General features: G+C 39.8%; 1 protein-coding gene across 1 annotated transcript in view; it reads left to right on the top strand.

Annotated features, from left to right (window-relative positions):
• The window catches only part of MOXD1 (monooxygenase DBH like 1), a 51,032-nt gene extending 40,187 nt beyond the window's left edge, over positions 1-10,845 (top strand). The window contains exons 9-12 of the mRNA XM_075148096.1: positions 1,856-1,915; positions 3,893-4,035; positions 7,510-7,678; positions 10,356-10,845. Coding sequence (XP_075004197.1) covers positions 1,856-1,915; positions 3,893-4,035; positions 7,510-7,678; positions 10,356-10,520 — 537 coding nt within the window. The 3' untranslated portion in view covers positions 10,521-10,845. The remainder of the gene's footprint in view (positions 1-1,855; positions 1,916-3,892; positions 4,036-7,509; positions 7,679-10,355) is intronic.
• Positions 10,846-17,678: the final 6,833 nt, after the last annotated feature.

The following is a 17,678-nucleotide window of genomic DNA, read 5'->3' as shown; positions in this document are numbered from 1 at the left end:
TGATTGAAGCCAGTAAGGGAAGGGAGGTGGAAAGACCTTTGGAATGACTGAACTTCAAGTATGGTCAGGAGCCCCATGGTTTAAACTTCCAGGCTTGTCTTCAAGTCCCTTCCTCTCTTATGTCTCTTCTCCCACCCTGGGATATTTTGATATTTGTCCTTTAAAGGCAAGAAGCTAAAATGCTAACTTTCTAGTTTAATTTCTACAGCAAAACATGGATGTTCAGGTGCAGCATTTACTCTTTGAAGTCCAACTGCTTGTACTCCACGGGGACTTCAAAGACAAACCGGTGTTACCTCCTCCAGGAAAGAAGTGTTGAAGGGTTTAGGAAGAGGGCTGGCAGAAGATGACAGGTTTGCAGAAAAAGCCTGTAATATTTTTAGGAAAATCTATGCAGATTATAGAGAAAGGCCTCTTAAAATTCAAGAAGAAAAGGGAGTAGACAGCAGAAAGACTAAAAGAGGTATTTGATAGTATCAGCAACTTAAAAAAGACAGCTCGAGTAGAAGCAGGAATTCTTTCTCTGAAGTGAGCGTTTTTCATGCCTTTTATTGTTTTCATCTTATGCAAACATACCAGTACAGCTTTACATACATCATTCTGGTGTAATTCGGACCATGGTCTAATCAATTAATTATTAATATTAAAAATTTTCATAGAAGTTCTTGTTATTCTCTCCTTCTGCCAGCTCTTCCAAGGGTGTATCCTTCTTTCAGCTCATGGAGTCCAGGTTATTTGTTTTCTTCACGTACTAGCACTCTCTTCTGAATTTGGAAGCAAAAGATCTAATCTCACAGAAGGAACACTTTCAGTGAATGTTATCCAGTCCATAAACGATGAGAGCCAGAGACCTCACTAATGGAAACCAGCATATTCCCGCTGGGAGCAGCAAAGCTGTACCAGTTCATGCTGCTTCAGAAGGCTCTGTCTCCGCTTGGCCGACACGAGGCTGACGCACCTTCTTCCAGCAGCCCGGAGTACGGTTAGTGCTAGCATTGATCTGGCACGAGATATCCCGCAGGAGAGGAGAAATTCTCAACCTTTGAAGGGTGACCTGATTTTTTCAGGGAAGATTAATACAATGGGTGATACGGGAAGATGCTGATTCAAAAAAAATGAACCAAAGCAAATAAACCTCTGGCACCCTTGTGATAGGAAGTTGCCCAAAAATATCAGTTTTTGACGTCTGGCTATGTTCTTCAATATTTTAATTTCCACTTGATTATCATGGTGATTTTGAGATTTGTATTTGATTAGGTACAGGGAATAAAGGTACTACCAAACTGCAGATCAGTTTGTCAAGACAGCAAAAAGTTAATTGTATATACTTGAGAAGGTAAGTATTCAGCCTTTCCCATACATATCTGTCAATGTAGTTAAGTCTTTGCCTGCCACTCCTCTACTCCCAGGCTTGGCAGATAAATAGTTGTTATTATGATGTGGAAAACCTTCTTTTCCTCATTTGGCAAGTATTTCTATTGAAGTTGGCAGGATAAATTAGCCTGGGGAAAGCTATCCAAAGTAGCAAGAATCATGGGTATACATCATCTACATATATAATTTTCCTGAAAATAGGATTATAACTGGGCACCTTCATTGCTATTTTTAAAAAAACAGACCAGAGTCTTAATAAGACACCGTTTAAATCCATGGGGGATCCCTGAGGATCTGGGATAATATGAATGCTAAGTGCCAAGGCCTCAGCATGCGCCAATTACCTAATCCTTTGCTCTTTCAAAAAGTCATATCCACTGCTCTGATCTTTATTTCTTAAGTGTTTGCTGTCATCTGTGGTTACCTGAAGCTGGTGTTGATAAACTTCAGAACTGTGAACTTCCTAAATCTTGTGTTTCAGGGGGATAATTTAATCACAGAATGCCACTACAGTACTGTGGACCGAATTCGCATGACATGGGTAAGAAAAGTTTTAATGGATCAAAATAACCACACAGATAATAATATTGGAGACTAAAATCTTCTTCATAAAATGCTATTAAAAAGTGTGAACTTACTTGCTAACGCCTGGGTGTATGTAATTATGTATTATCTTTCCTTTCATAGATTCTTAAGTTTTAAATTCATTAGGACTATTATGATCATAGTCTGATCTCTTGCATAAGGCATTCATGTGACTAGTTTATAAAAATAAGCAACCAGCTCATAAAAGATCTTTAAAAATCAGACTTCGCTAGTATAAGGAGTGCTTTCTTCATAACATGTATTATGTATGCAAATTCTGCATATTCTAATGAATTATTTTTATGAACTTGTTACGCATTTTTCCCCGAGGTTGTAATTGCCAGTTCTTACATATTGATTTTTACTTGTGCTGTGACCAAGATGGGACCGCTTGCTTTTGTGCCTAACGTAGAATCCAGGCAGAATGCAGGTCCTTTGGGCTGGGAGGAGGAGGCTGGGTGCCGTGAGCCTCTGTGCGTTACCTTTCTCACGCGGTGGGTTTTCCAGTGGCTGGGACCCCCCCGGACAACTGCTTCCCCTGGGGCGGCGCAGGAGGAGCCTGCACCGTACTCTCGCGCCCTTGCAGCCGAGGCACGAGGAGCAGCTGTGCCGCAGCCCTGAGTGCATGTCCACGGCAGTGGACAAGGCAGGGCCATGGCCGGAGGGAGCATCCCCTTCGGGGTTGAGGGGGTCCGGCTCAGGTTTGGCGCATGGCAGCGCATGGTCTCCCAACTGCAGCTTTTTAGGTTAGCAGAGGCCAGGCACCGACCATTGCAATGTGGCCACTTGGTTTTGGAGGTGAAGCAAATTCGGTTGGGACATGAGCTGGACTGTGCCAGCTGGCTACGAAACCAGTGAGTGATGCCAGACCCACTATGTTTATGGGAGGGACGTAGCTGCCGGCACCCAGCCTTCGCCAGGGGCTGATCCCGCTTCCTCAGGAGGGGCTGGATCTAGACCTCCAGGAGGTGAGACCTGAGAGGTTTCTGTTCGGCAAGGAAGACCTGTTCCTGGCATCCAGAGAGCAAAAGGATACCTCTCCCTGAATCATGGCTTGCATGTAGGCACATGCAGTAGGTATATAAAGAAAAGCAAAAGAGTGAGAATGAAGGCGTTTGAGCTTTTGTCCTATTTTCCTGCGTGGTGACCATACTAGCTCTTGGGCCTTGATTCTTGTGTTTTGCCTTCTTCATTCCTATTCCTGTGGTTCTGTGAGATTTGTGGAACTGTTCCCACATGGGATTTGGGAACGTGCAGCTCATAATCTTGTCCATATTTACCAAGATTAATTTTAAATTAGTTGTTTGCCTCATGGCGCTCAATGGAAAGCTGTTGAAGAGTCTCTTTCTTCTGCTAGCTAAAAACCTTACTCTAATTAATTATTTTATAGTCAGTGCTCTGTTGTTCTTGAGTCAAATTATCTGTTAATTTAAATAATTATTTTCTTTCTTACTTTTTATCTGTATATGTACTTACAAGGAGAGTCAATATAGATACATATTCCATCCCAGCCTCCATTTTACTAGACAAAGCTCATTTAATTTCTTATTAAAAAACCTAATTATCCTACCAGATTTTTTCTACATCTGCTCCACTTTGAAGCCCTTTTTCTGAAACATGGTAGATACCTTGGAGATAGTTGAAAATAAACCTGGACTTCTCAGATAGTTCTCTTCAACATAATAGGAGTTTTATTTTATTGATAGTTGTTCTTTCTGACATCTTTTAAGCTTGGGAGCTATTGCTTGAGCTTGCAGTGTATTTTGTAATGAATTATGTAATAACTTCTTGCTACTTGATAACGTAATGTGCAAGATAAACCTGTTGAATTGGGCCTCCTGATACACGTTTCATTAGCATATAAATGCTAATCAGTGTTTTTATCTGTGGGATTCTGATGCTATCTTGATTAAAAGAAAAATACCTTTTTCAGGGTGGTCTGAGCACCAGGAACGAAATGTGCCTGTCATATCTGCTCTATTACCCAAGAATCAACCTCACCCGATGTGCAAGTATTCCAGATATAATGGAACAGCTCCAGTTCATTGGTGTTAAGGAAATCTATAGACCAGTCAGGCAAGTTTATGAAAATGTTTATGAATATGTGTAGCACCTCTATTTCTGTCTGTGGGATTACAGGGTCATTTTTATACGACCTTTATTTCTTTCTGGTAGTGCAACATGTTGCAGGGTCACTCATGCCACTTTTTTTTGGTCGATACGCTGTGCTGCTACTTATTTCTCCTGCCAAATTATTTTGCTTTTTTTTTTTTTTAATAAAAAAGCAGTTTCTTCAATTAAAGAAATAATATTTTCTCCCAGCACTTTTTTTTCACTACAACCATCTGTAAAAAGACTATGTATCAATGCCATATCAATGTTTCAAATCTATCGATTTATTAAAACATATCAGTGTTTCCCATATATAGAGATAATTTTGCAAAAGGGGTTTGGGAGCCTGAGTATCGAATTACCCTGGGTAGATTTGCTGTCAGTAATTCTGCTGAAGTCAATCAGCGCAACCAGATCCTAGAACTGTTGCTCACATATAGTACTTAACGCTGTCTTGGTGACTGACAAAAATGCACAAAAGGGGAAGAATTTGTAAGTTGGAAAGGAAATGGAGGGATTGAGAGAATATTAAATTGTTCATAGTAAAAGATAAATGGTAGATAAGCACCATGATGGAGAGAAATGAGAGAATTGGAGGCTTTGGAAGAATAACAAGTCAGAGGATGACATGCAAAGTAAGTAGAGACAAAAACATGGAACCAGTGGTAGGAATCTGGAGGAAGGAAAGAGCTTTTTAGGTGAACTGTTGGCTTCAGGGGCTTGCAATGCTGTGCAAAAACACTGTCTCACGAGTCTTGGACTCCTACTGTTCAGAAAAGCAGGACACTGCACATTTTTGAGATGTAAATCCGTGTCAGAAAGAAAAATCCCAGGCTCATTCACCTATTTTTCTTCCTAATAAAAATAACCCACAAGAATCTGAATATTGGCCCGCTGCTCAGCTCAAAAGGGGTAATACCATTTTGTTCTAAGAGCTGTCTACTTCAGTGCTCCACAAATATTAAATATCCCCTCTGTGAATGGCGAGGGGTGGGGGCTGTTACCATTTAGGCCACTCAGGATCTATAACAACCACCTCGAAGGTCCGTGCAATTCAGCTGGCATCTGACTGCTGGGGTAAACCACGGGCTGGTGAATTTTCAACAAGGTGTTACAATTTGTTTGATAAGCCAGCAGAAGTCTTGCTGTCCTTCATCATGAGAGTCCTCGGCAAGAACAAAATGCTTCCCAGTGTGTTGTTGGATCTGGCTTTTCTGCCCTTTAAGGTCAGTGGGATGACCTGCACAACGATATTGCTCACTAAGAGCAAGAGTGATTTCCAGAATCTAACATAAAATTTAAGTTTTGGTAGGAGATGGGAGGAAGCCCACTATAGACAGCATAAATGTGTGTGAATATATAAAAATCAATAAATAGTGTATTTCAGTTTTTAAGTATTCCTTACAGTGTTTAAAATTAAAGCATCTCAATAGCAGATCAGCAGTGGAAGTGATTGTAAACAGAGTGAGAATAGTCTAAAGAGAAAAGTTCCCAAATGAATGAAATGCAGAAAAATAATCAAACAATAGAAAGTAGAATGCACTATTAGTGGTGAAAGGTGAATTACAGTTGTATTGTTAGTTGCACTAAAGTAAGGTAATAGTAAGATTTTAAAATAAAATGGATAGACTAATAGCATGTCATCACATTTAAATTTTAAAAGTTGTCTTTCCTTATACAGTTTATCTTAACAAAACCCTATAAAACTATTATTGCAAAGTAATTTGATGTACAGGCTTACTGGTCTTAGTTCTGAAATTTATATCCAAGACAGAAGAGTTTGAAGAAAGTCACAATGCAATCAATGTCTACTTCATTTTCCACACTATTTCTATTTAAAATCTCTTTTAATAGAGGGAGAACACAGTTTCTAAATTAGTCCTAGCTAAAAGAGTCTTTCTGAGCTTAGAAAGAAAATATTCTAACAAATGTATGCTCTCTTGAGTGTTCATTCATGATAACTGTACTTAAGGAAAAAATGCACATTTGGCCTGGGGAAATAAAGATGTTTTGAATAGAACAAGTATGCAGACTGTCTGCCGCAAATGGAATAGTAATTAGAAGAAGAGATTATTACTGCCTCTAGTATTTATGACCTAATCCACAATTCTTGTTTCATTAAGCTCTGTCAGCCTAAGGATATGTGACCTGATACTCATCTCTCTTGTGTCAGTCTTACACTGGAATTGCTTCACTGACTCCTCTAAAGTCTCTCTTGACTTACACATGAAGGCAAACTGGAAGCAGGATCAAGGTGCTGTGGCTCACTTTAAAATTCTTTTTTTCCTCAGTCTGGTGGCACAGACAGTGGTATAAATCATGAGGAGCTGAGATGAAAGTGATTGGGCCACAATAGTGTAAAATAGGTGCTTGATTAAAATTATGTCCTCCGTGCCTAGGTGTTGAGTAGAGCAGAACTTTGGCATAGGCAGCACTTTACCCAAAGCAAGTGGGAGACAGCCTACTGCAAGATAACACAGATGTGTCTAAGATAACTCATGCTCCAAACAAAGTATTAATTAGGTTACTTAGATAAAGTTTTAGCTACTTTCATTCTTCCACTAGCTGTATTGGACTTTCTGTTTTTAAAAACTTGACCCGTCCAACATGTTGTTTCCATTCATCCCAGTAGAGTCAAACAAGGAGAAAGCAAGAACAATGGAAAAGGTTTTCTTTAGCTGTTTTTTTTTTAATTTTCCTTCGCTATTATTTTTGAGTTTTCTTTACTAAATGAAAGACACTTGTTCATGGGGAGGATTCCCACATGTGGGCAAATAGTCAGGTCTCTCACAGCAGCACAGCAGATCTCTATCCCACCCCTGGCCAAAAGTCCCCTTGCAGCCAGCATGTAGGGACATGTCAAAAGGCAATGCCCACACCACCAGTTATTCTCATTTGATCTTTTGGCACTGCTGCCGACCAATGCATGTTAGAGCAACTGGTGTGCTAGGCTGAGTTTTGTCCTATTATCTGAGTTATGACCAGAGCTTGGTGGAACCATCTGGAAGCAGCTTTCTAATGGCAAACGTTTCTTTACAACACTGTGTGCCAAGCCTAGTAGAGGGTGTGGCTTTTTTTTGTTTTGTTTTTTTTTGAGAAGTTACAACAGAAGACCTGTTTTTTATTGCCTGTGTATTCAGTTTGTAGCTCAGAGAACAGCAATGTAATTCTTTTTCTTAACTTAAAGTCCTTCATTTCTAAAAGCATGTGGCAGCAAGTCCTAAACTGCTGACTAACTGTCATAAGTCCGTTAAAATCAATGAAACTGCATCAGTTTTCGGTAGCAGAGAACTTAGCTGAGAATGTGAATTAGGCATAATATACATGTTAATAGTACTTTTGTTTTTCTGAGTAGATTCTCCGAAAGCTTTTCCTCATCACTTCCAACTTGATGGAATTTTTCTGTTTTTTAAAATCTATTTATTTATTTTTCTTTAGGACTTGGCCTTTCATTATCAAGAGTCCTAAGCAATATAAAAACCTGTCTTTTATGGATGCAATGAACAAATTCAAATGGTCCAGATCGGAGGGTGTCTCCTATAATGAGCTTGTGCTTAAACTGCCAGTGAACGTGAGATGTTCAAAAACAGATAACGCAGAATGGTCGGTAAGTCTAAGTGTTGAAAAGGAGGCAACAATGCCATGAAACAAATGTGATTTATTGTGCTTCATTGTGTAAGAATAATACCTGGTTATATGTCTTCAGACTGTTTACATGGCTATATTGCATTTACATACAATAACAAATGATGAGAATGTTTTATCAATGCTTTCACCTAACTTGAGTTCTGGAAGTATTTAAAAAAAATAGAATAGAAAAGTTGGAGCTTTGATCAGCATTGGGATCAGTAATAGGAGTATGGAGCCTTTCAGTGTGTCTGGGACTGATCAGAGAATAACCATATGTGTCCAGATTAGGTGACCAAGTTAGAAAGCTCTTTTCCCTTGGCTGCATCCATTGTCAGGGACTTGCGATGTTAGGGTCTTGTGATGGATCAAAATCCCTAAATCAGGTTTCTTCTCTGAGTCACTCTGTAGGAGGAAGCTTATTGACTGCATAAGGAAGACCCAGGAATCTAACTTCTTAACTCAGGCATCTAGACTACCTAAAGTTGTATGAGGACTCTTCCAATATCTCTTGCTTTTTTGTTGGTCTTATGTCTTAGAGATGTCTATAGTATTGGGCCAAAAAAAGTACATTTGGATTGTCCATTTCCTTTGTGTACCTTTGGAAGATTTGATCTTCTATAGTTTTCCTTTCCCAATTCTCTTGGTGAAAAAAAAACTGTAAGATAAAAAATAATTCCCCAGTAAGTTATTATTTATTCTAAATGTCTACTGGTATTTTAACAGGACTGCTGGGAAAAGCTGTCATCTTCAGCGTTGATGTGTGTTTATAAAGAACTGCTAGTGCATGTAGTATCATCCCTGAAGGAGATGCTGAAAAATATGTATTGCTCCAAATTCAAGACTCCATTTTACTTTTTTGAGCTTTTCTGCTCAGACAGGGAGATTGTCTCATTGTACTGGCTTATCTCCTACCATGATTTTAGGCCAGCCTATCAGAGCTGATACCAGATACAACTGATGAAATACTTCCTAGGAAAGGACCTTTGCCTCATTCTCCTCACCCCGCAAAACAGCCCACGCTGCCTCATAGTGGGTCACACAGTGCTTTCAGGGGAAATTGCCCTTCCTGCAGCAGCGTTCTGGGGTCTTTCCAACATCGATCAAACTGTTCTGCCCATGGGGTGTCAATGAAATGCTGTGTGCTATAAGTAACCAAAGAGGTTCTGTTTTTTTCTAATATTTGTCCCACTGCAGACCTTCTGTGAAAAGTAGTTATTGACAGTACATGTGATTATTTGCCAGTTTTGGTTAAACTTCTTGACCTTTGCAACTGCTGGCCAGTACCAGCTGCGTAGCCACTCTTTCACTGGTTATTTGTCAGAGGACAAGTTAAGATGACGAAAAGCACACAGAAATTTTATCAGGAGGGGATAGGCTTCTTTTTTTTTTTAAAAATGGTATGCTTTCTGGGAAATGCTGTTCCCCTTTATCTTACAGGATGAAGGAACAATGCTTACGACTTAAAGAATGTAGTCAAAGAGTGAGCTCACTGGAACTGGGAGTGCTTAGTTCTTCCTTTTAATCATGGTTTCCTATTTCAAATGACTAGGGCATATTCATCAAAGCTAAGATTAGGACTCTTTCCTTTCCCTTCCCTTATTAGTAATTAGACATTACATTAAATTGGCCATCCTCATCAAAATCAAGAACAGATTTAACCTGAATGGCCAAACAATCAGTGAGGAAGGAAAAAACTTGAAGCAGACGAAGTGAATTGAAAATACCTTCAACCTTCTGTAGGGATGGTTCCTTGATTTGTATTGTGTTTGCTAAGATTAAGTCAATATCTAGGGGTTTTTTTCTGCAGTGCAGGATAATTGCAAAAATGGAAAAAACCCAAAGCAAGCACATGCTGTGCAGGTGGGCATTCAAACTTTCAAAAATGTTTGTGTCCAGGGGCTTGATTTTTGCATAGCTTCTGTTCTTTAACGTGTAGGGAGTACATTTAGGAAAAGCATAGCCAAGAGGTGTACCCAAATCTCTCCAATTTCGTGTCAAAGCCAGGACAGGTAGGTGGTTATATCTAACTCCATAAAAATTGCACTGAGTTCTAAGGGAAAAGTAAACAATGCTCAATATATAGAAATATGACACTGCTGTAGGCAGCCCTGCTTGAGCAGGACATTGGACCAGATGACCTCCAGAGGTCCCTTCCAACCTCAACCACTCTGTGATTCTGTGAAATAAGTATGTGCACAATTAACTGCCTTGTGCATGCAAGTGTAAGCCTTGTATGTACAAATGAATGCATTTAAATATCATCCAATATCCCTACAGCACTGTAACACTATAAACTTCCATTTTTATCTGCCAGAAAGATGAAAACAAAAACGAAACAACCAAACAATCCCACAAAGCAAAATGAGGTCATACAAATCAACCAACAAAAGCCTAACCTCGCTTTACTGGAGAGGATGCCAGTGAGTACAGCTGTTCCTGAGCTGAGAACAACAGATGTGCACACTGGTTGATCATTTGGCGTGCAACATATTGATATTTTTACTGAGCTTGATGTCTCCACAGCAAGAGTCACAACCCCAGTACAAAACTAACAATAGATTCTCATGCAAGCTGCCAACTAGTTAGAGAGCAAAATACAGATTTCTAATCTTATATGACAAAGCTGTGATCAATTTTTATTATTTTAATTGCAGATCCAAGGTATGACAGCTTTACCACCTGAAATAGAGAGACCGTACAAGACAGAACCAGTAATATGCAGCTCATGTTCCTGTTTACGTTGCAGTTTATTCCTCACCCTGTTGTTTGTTGTACATGTCACAGCCAGTACCATAGGAAGCATTGGGCCCTTTGTATAATAATTTTTATTCATTTGTGTTCTGTATGCCATGCAAGTTTTGATGTGTTTGCACTGTTGTTATTGTAGATTTATTTTTTTACATATTAATAAACTAAATTTTCCGTTCAAAATAAAATGTGTACTTCCTCTGAAAACTGTGGGGTTTTGGTTTTCAATGTAAAGTATGTATAAAACACAGTAGGTACACTGGCACGTTGCATATTGAAATCTTGAATCGTACCATTTTGTTACACTTTGTCCTGGCTCTTTCATGTGGTGTTTTCCAAACGAACTATGTGTATGGGTAAAATTAATAAACTAAAAGCAACTTAGTTAACCACATTCAACCTGGTGTGTGCTGTATTATTTTGTCTTGGTTCTTGACATCTGCAGGTTATGAACTTATTTCTGTATGGACAGGTATTGCAAACATGTATTTGGGCATGTCTGACCGACATCTGCTGTAAAGCTATAGGAAGGATTCATTCCGGGAGGACATTCTTGGGAGCAACACATCGCAAACCATCTCTCCACCTTAAGAGAAGCGAGCGCTATGGGTGTGAAAGGGATGAACCCCAAATCTCCCCATAGCGATTGCTGTACGAGTCCTTCAACTTGGCAGGAACTTCTTTCCCCCTTTTCTGTTCTTTATCTCTTTCTCAGTCCCTGGCAATTCAGTGTGTTTCTTTTGTCTTAAGGTATTTGTACAGCTAGTAAAGTTTTGGCGAGGGGTAGGCATGCCTTTGCTAGGTTTGATCTGGATAGCAGGAGCAATAAAGATCTATCTCACAGCCAGGCTCTGGCACGCACAGGGAACCAGAGTACGAGCCTTCCAGGAGTTATTGTTAGCACATGCCGAGCATCACGATAGGCCAAACTGTTGATTAAGAGGTTATTTTTATGTCTTATGTGTAAAATTTTTTATTTATTTTATTTATTTGGAAATCTGCAATTTTTTCACTCACATAGTGTTGGGCAGGGAAGATTTGCAAAACATACCTAGTTTATTGCTCCCCAATGAAATTATGCAACACAGTAGAAAAGGACTTTGAACATCCAAAAAACCCCTTTTTTTCATAGCCACACTGCAGTTACAGTAAACTATAATTTTTCCACAGTGCTGCATAATCTTTACTGGAGTGTGGTTATAAAAATAAGTTGGTTTGGATGTTGAGAGTGCTTCCCTCACCGCTTCAGCACCTGCACTACAACTAACCTCTGTAGACTTAGTTACCTACGGACTTTGTTACATACATTTTATGAGATTGAGCACTCCTGTGCAGTGTGATGAGTCCAGAATAGATCAAGAACCTGACCGAGCTGAGATAAAGTGGTTTTCTGAACATTTTTGTTCATTGACTGTTAACAACTGATACCTGTCTGTGCAAGTATCTGCCCTCTCAAAGAGGGCAGGCTGTTCTGATGCAAAGAAATATCACATAAGAAGCAAAAGAAGGAGAGGGTTTCGGAACTGTCTTCTCTGTATTTGAGAAGTGAGCAGGAAAGCATCACAAAGCTGGTAAGGCTCCTTTGTGGGTAGCCAAAATGACAATGTGTGCGATAATCGACACAGAAGAGAGGCACTGAAGTAGCTAATGCCTCAAGTAGACATAAGAGAATTAATCAAGATTAATTTTCTAGGAGATATAACAATCTCATTACAAAATTTGTGCATAAAGGGAGTTTAAAATGAGCATGAAGATAGAGGTTCACAGGGCCTACTAAATCTTCCTGATGCTGCAGTCTGCATTTGGGGTAAGAGCAACTCCCACCAAATCCTGGGAAATTTCTTCACCATTTTTGGGCAGCTGCTTGCTCTAAATATACCTGGACAGTGGTATGTTCTGCTGTCCTTCCCACTGGTGCTGGATAAGGTAAGGAAAAGGTGTATGCCAAACAGCATATGGATTTTTGGGGGTCAAACCCGTGAAGTTTCAATAAAGAAATGTAACTTTTTAGGTGTCTCCTTCCTGCCAGCAGAAGAAATACACTTTTCTGTTGCATGTTCCTGAATAGAACTGGTTGAAAAATGAGAAAAAAATAACAGTCACGGTGAATGGCAGAAAAATCTTCCCAGTGATTATTTGTACATATCTGTTCTGAACGTGAAAAGCCAGGGCATCCTCCAACTGAGATATCACAGAGTCCAGGGTGCACCTTATTGTAAAAGCAGTCAGCAGGAGCCTTGGTCTTTCTTGCACTTAAACCCATCCTCAAAGTGGGCATGTTTGAACAGCTTTTTGTCAGGGAGCGAGGGCAAAAATAATAGGGAACAAAATGAAAAAAGAGTATTTGTGTTGGACAGGGAAGCCCTTTCACATGCAGTGTGGTCTCTCATTTGCTAATAGACGTGGGCTACTGGCATCAGTCCTATGTTGACTTCGTTTGCAACAGAGATAAAGCAGATCTAGGGTTATTTTCCATTCACTTGGCTGTTCTCTGATTTGATGCAGTTTCTTATCTATGGGGATTTCCTTTCCACGGGCACCCATCCTAAGAAGAACATGTGAACAGATGGGTGTTTGTTGTTGCCATCCAGTAGGCCACGAGATGATGTAAAGCAAAGCTGGCTCAGAAAGGATGTCTGTGAGAGATAACTGCCAGTATATCAGGAGGACTTGCCGTAAACACTAAAAGTTCATTTTTGTTTAACCTGCAACTGTTTTATGACTTCTGGAGGAATGAAAAGGAAAATTTTACTTCACAGGTAAATAAAGAGACTGGTGATACAGTTCTGGGATACTTCCAACTAAAAGGATCCAAAACAATGAGCACATTACATTATGAAAGAAACGCAAGATAAGAAAATAAATAAAAGGTGAAAGTCTGAAATTGTCAAAAATTCAAAGCAAGGACAAAGGTGAGAAATGTCACAAGCTAACACCATGCCACTGAAGAAAAAACAGGTGGGGCAAAAAGATACCTACATGAAAAAGCTCTCAGGCACAGATTTCTGTGGTTTTCTTTCAATATTGTGCTATGCTAAAACAAATACTCTTGCATTGTATAGTTACCTAAACTTTCATAACATTATAGTTAACAGTATATACATTAAATACTGTTTTCAAGCACACCACGGTAGAGGAGAGGATATTGAGTATAAGCTGGAAGATCAATGAGTTAGAAATGATGAGCAAAAAATGACTAAACGTAATACCTCCTTTTAACAATTTGCTCTTCAGAGCTTTTCTGTGCAAAGAAAAGTATTAAGAGTTGCTAGTGAGAAGCTAAATATGTAACTGTTTTAGTGGGGTAAGAAGTTGCATTCTGGAATAGCAGTTGAAAATCCAATTCCTCACACAATGGTCCATCTGCCTGTTACCTGTAGACTACCTATAGATATGTTATTAATACTATTTAATCCCTTTTGGTTTTGTTATTTATTCATTATGAAGCTTCCATTTAATGAATATATGGCTCTCTTCAAATATTCACGTTATCTGAATCAGCAACCATTTGGGATTTTGCCTGTTTGTTGTAAAACCAGGATGCAGGGAGACTGAGAAGGGAGCATTGGAATTTATGTAGCTCATCGATTTGCTGCTGTTCACATATCCCATTCACGAGGCCCATCGTACGAGCCCGTGTCAGCCTGTCTGTGCCTGCATCACAACGACATCTAGGCTGGGTGCAAGTGTGGACCGACGCAAGGGTGAGAAGCAGAGCCGCAGCCAGTGGAAGTGCAACTCTGCTGGGCTTAAGCCCTTTCACTGGGGAGGTCTGGCTTGGTAACCGGACTGGGTGGTTAAAAAGAGGGACTGTATGGCCATATTACCCCAGATGTTGAAGAGGCACAAATTTAATAAATAAAATCTAGCAGAAACACTGGCCTCATTCTCTTCTTTCCTCCCCATATGGAGAAAGTGACTATTTTTAGACCAATTATTACTTCTGGAATGTTTAAGAATTTCCACTCCTTCCGCTCTCTGCCTCTTATTTCTGATTTTTGGTACATCCCTGTCTTGCATGAGAGACATAGCAAACTTATCCCGAACCTTTTAGCAGAGGTGAAAGCTGGATGAAGAAAATAACAGCTGTGACACAGAGAGCTCTTATGGGCTGCTTCCTCCAGCCCCACGGAGGTTTCCCTAGACCATGAGTACCCCTGGGAGCATCGGCCCCCCCAGACACCAGTGTCCTGTGGGCACACCGAGCCTGGCACAGGGTGAACAAATGGGTGGGGGCAGCCATGAAGTTTCCCTTCTTCAGCCCCTGCAAAGTGCTTGCGGTGCAGGTGCCCACCCCCGACTACTGGTGCCTAGTGCACTCACCTAGGATAAAGGTATGAACATAATTTATGTTTGTACATCAAAACTAGCAAAGTAGAATATTTTCCCAGGCTGAATTTTTAGTTTTGTGGTAACTCTAGTTTGCAGGAAAACTGTAAGATATCAGGTGAACATAAGCTGATTTAAGATGTCTAAAAACATGACGTCTGCTTCTGAGAGCTGGCCATTTTAGGATGAGTTATTGCATCCTGCTCAAAAGAAGAGGTGCTAAAATTCAGTACAAGCTCTTCCAAACCACTGAACAAGAATCACACCTATCACCACTTGAACCATTCCGCATAATTAGATGCAACTCTCCCTATTACCCACTCGGTTTGCATTGTATCCACAGACTTCAATGTTGAAAAGCATTTTCAACAGGTACAGTTACACCGCAAATTTTTTACAGGTACTAATGTGTTTGCTAAATTTGTGATTGTTTCTCCTACTCATCCTGCTCTTCTTCAACGTAAGCTGAGTATTAGCTATATGAGGTAATGCTCATGGAGGACCACTTTCTTCCGCATAATGTGAAAGTGCCAACATTAAATGGTGCAAAATGGTTTTTAAATGCTGTCATTAACATAACTGTTCTAAAATCTACTTTGCCCTGGTTTATGTAACTGCAGAAGGCAGAGAAGAATAGTAACTCCTGTCTCCAGTACCTTCACTAAATCTGACTACCTTCAAGACAACCTGTAAAAACTTTCGAGACTACATGTACCACAGCTGTAAAAATATGCAGAGAACAGGAAGCTTTTCCCAGACAGCGGTGGTGAGTGAACCATTGACTCCAGCAACATTTGTTTGCTCCATGACCTGCCTTTCCAGTCTTTGTAGCACTGATGGCGACCTGTCATTTATGGCTTCAGCGGTGACTTCTGCGCTGGCTGTGCCTGGGGAAGTTCAGAGGCTCTGCTGCTCTTTGCCCCTTGGCCGTGGTGAGGAGGGCTGGAACTGGCTGGGGCCACTGGCTTTTTCATGCAAGTTGCCTTGGGTCTCAATGAAAGTGATAAGGAGTAGGTGAAATATGTTTCCTTGTTTTTAAAATACACTCACAAAATTGGGTAAAACTGTATTTTAATATGTGACAGGAGCCCTGAACTGAAGAAACCACATAATTGGATTGTATATATACTACATGGATTTTAAATATGCATGGCTGCTGAATGTAAAGGTATAAAGAAAGTCGGACTTTTTAACAGTGCAAAGGAGGATAGTTGCTCTGATATACAGGGAAAATGTTCAGTACCATGTGAATACCTGCCTTAGAAGCAAAATCTTCATTATAACATATAACTATCATGCATGGTTAGGAAGGTTGATGAATGGTGTGGAGGTGGCTGATTAAATACTGTTGGAGTGTCCTTTTAAAATTACTGAATTTTAAACTGTATTGTTAAGATTTTTAAGAAGGTCTTTTGAATTAAATATCCACCTTTTTAGTTAAGTGCAAACAAACCCTAAAAGTGTAAATAAATGACTTCAGAAAGAGGAAGGGCAGTATGCTGGCAGTGACAATGTTACAGGCTCAGATGGTAGCAACTGCCTTATCACCACTTGCTCAGAATAAAATCATTGTGCAATTCTTTGCTTGCTCCCTTGACTGGAAGAGTCCCGGATGGACAGAGCACGGCGTGTGTCAGCTAGGACAGGCAAAAGCTTTCATCTCCCAGACTTACAAGGATTAAACTATTTCTGTTTAATTTTATTTGAGTTAAACTATTTCTATTATGTTTTTAATTACTAAGATCAAGTCCAGATCATACTGCAAGAATCAACTTTTACTATGTCATAGGCAGCATATAGATAACTAACTAACTAGATATATATTGCAGCAGTTCTTAGCTTGCAAAGCATGCTTTTTGGGAGAGGGTTGACTGTCTATCTTGAAATATCATGACCTTTTAATCATTGAAAAGATACAGAATATGCAGTGGGATATATTTTTCATTCAACTTATACCTTTTCCTTGTTTTTTAAGCCTCAAATGCTAAAAGCGTACGTGGGTTGTTTTTTTTTTTTTTTGTACTTACTGTACAAAAGGCCGCCCTTTTTCCCTAGCTGCTATGCATCCCTACATACTTTGATTTTACCTGGGATATGCCAGAGCTCCTTAAATGACACCGAGTGTTATTGCCTCTACCTAGCTTCAAGCCAGCTGAGGCTTCTAGTTGCTCTTTGTAGCAGAGGAGGACGGTGCAGAACGTGGGTCTTCCTAGAAGGTCAACCCTCCCTTGACAGTTTTTCATGTGAAGGAACACTTTGCACAAGATCATACTAACAAAATATTTACTTTAAGCGAATGCCTTTTTACACTTGCCACTCTGTATGCCACAGACTCTTGTAACAGCAAATCTGGTGCATCACATCTGATCTAGGACAACATATTGCAATTTCACTACCAATGACAACTAACACTGTGTTGTTGAGGGGAGCTCTGAGAGACAGAAAACTCTTATTGTAAAACACAAACAGATTGTATAAATACTCCTGGAGACTCAGAAAGTTACTGGCAAAGTAAATTGCCTTTTGTGAGGCTGTTCTCTCCTTCCTATGTATGCCTCCCATGGGTTACATATACATCACCTTGTAAATGCTTCCAGCTTCTTCCATCCTAGTGAGCAAGAAACAAGCTGGGAGCTGGATGTAGTTCTCTTACTAATTAACCACCAGGCAGCCTCATTACAGGTGATTTACAACTCCCTTATGAAATAGTGGCAAAGTAAAAAAAATTACTCTGTCTTTTAGTTTTACAGGCCTGAGCAACCATTTCCTCAGCACATTGTCATTATTTAGTCATGATTTAAATTCCCTGTTTGCAGTGATGTTTAACAAAGATAACGGTATTTTTCACTGGAAATTTTTAATCTCTTGAAAGGAAACCTGGCAAAATCCAGGATGCTGAC

The sequence above is a fragment of the Calonectris borealis genome, chromosome 3 (assembly GCF_964195595.1).
Source record: "Calonectris borealis chromosome 3, bCalBor7.hap1.2, whole genome shotgun sequence".
Classification (NCBI taxonomy): Eukaryota; Metazoa; Chordata; class Aves; order Procellariiformes; family Procellariidae; genus Calonectris; species Calonectris borealis.
The sequence above is the reverse complement of the archived record's forward strand: the minus strand, read 5'-3'. Positions and strand labels throughout refer to the sequence as shown.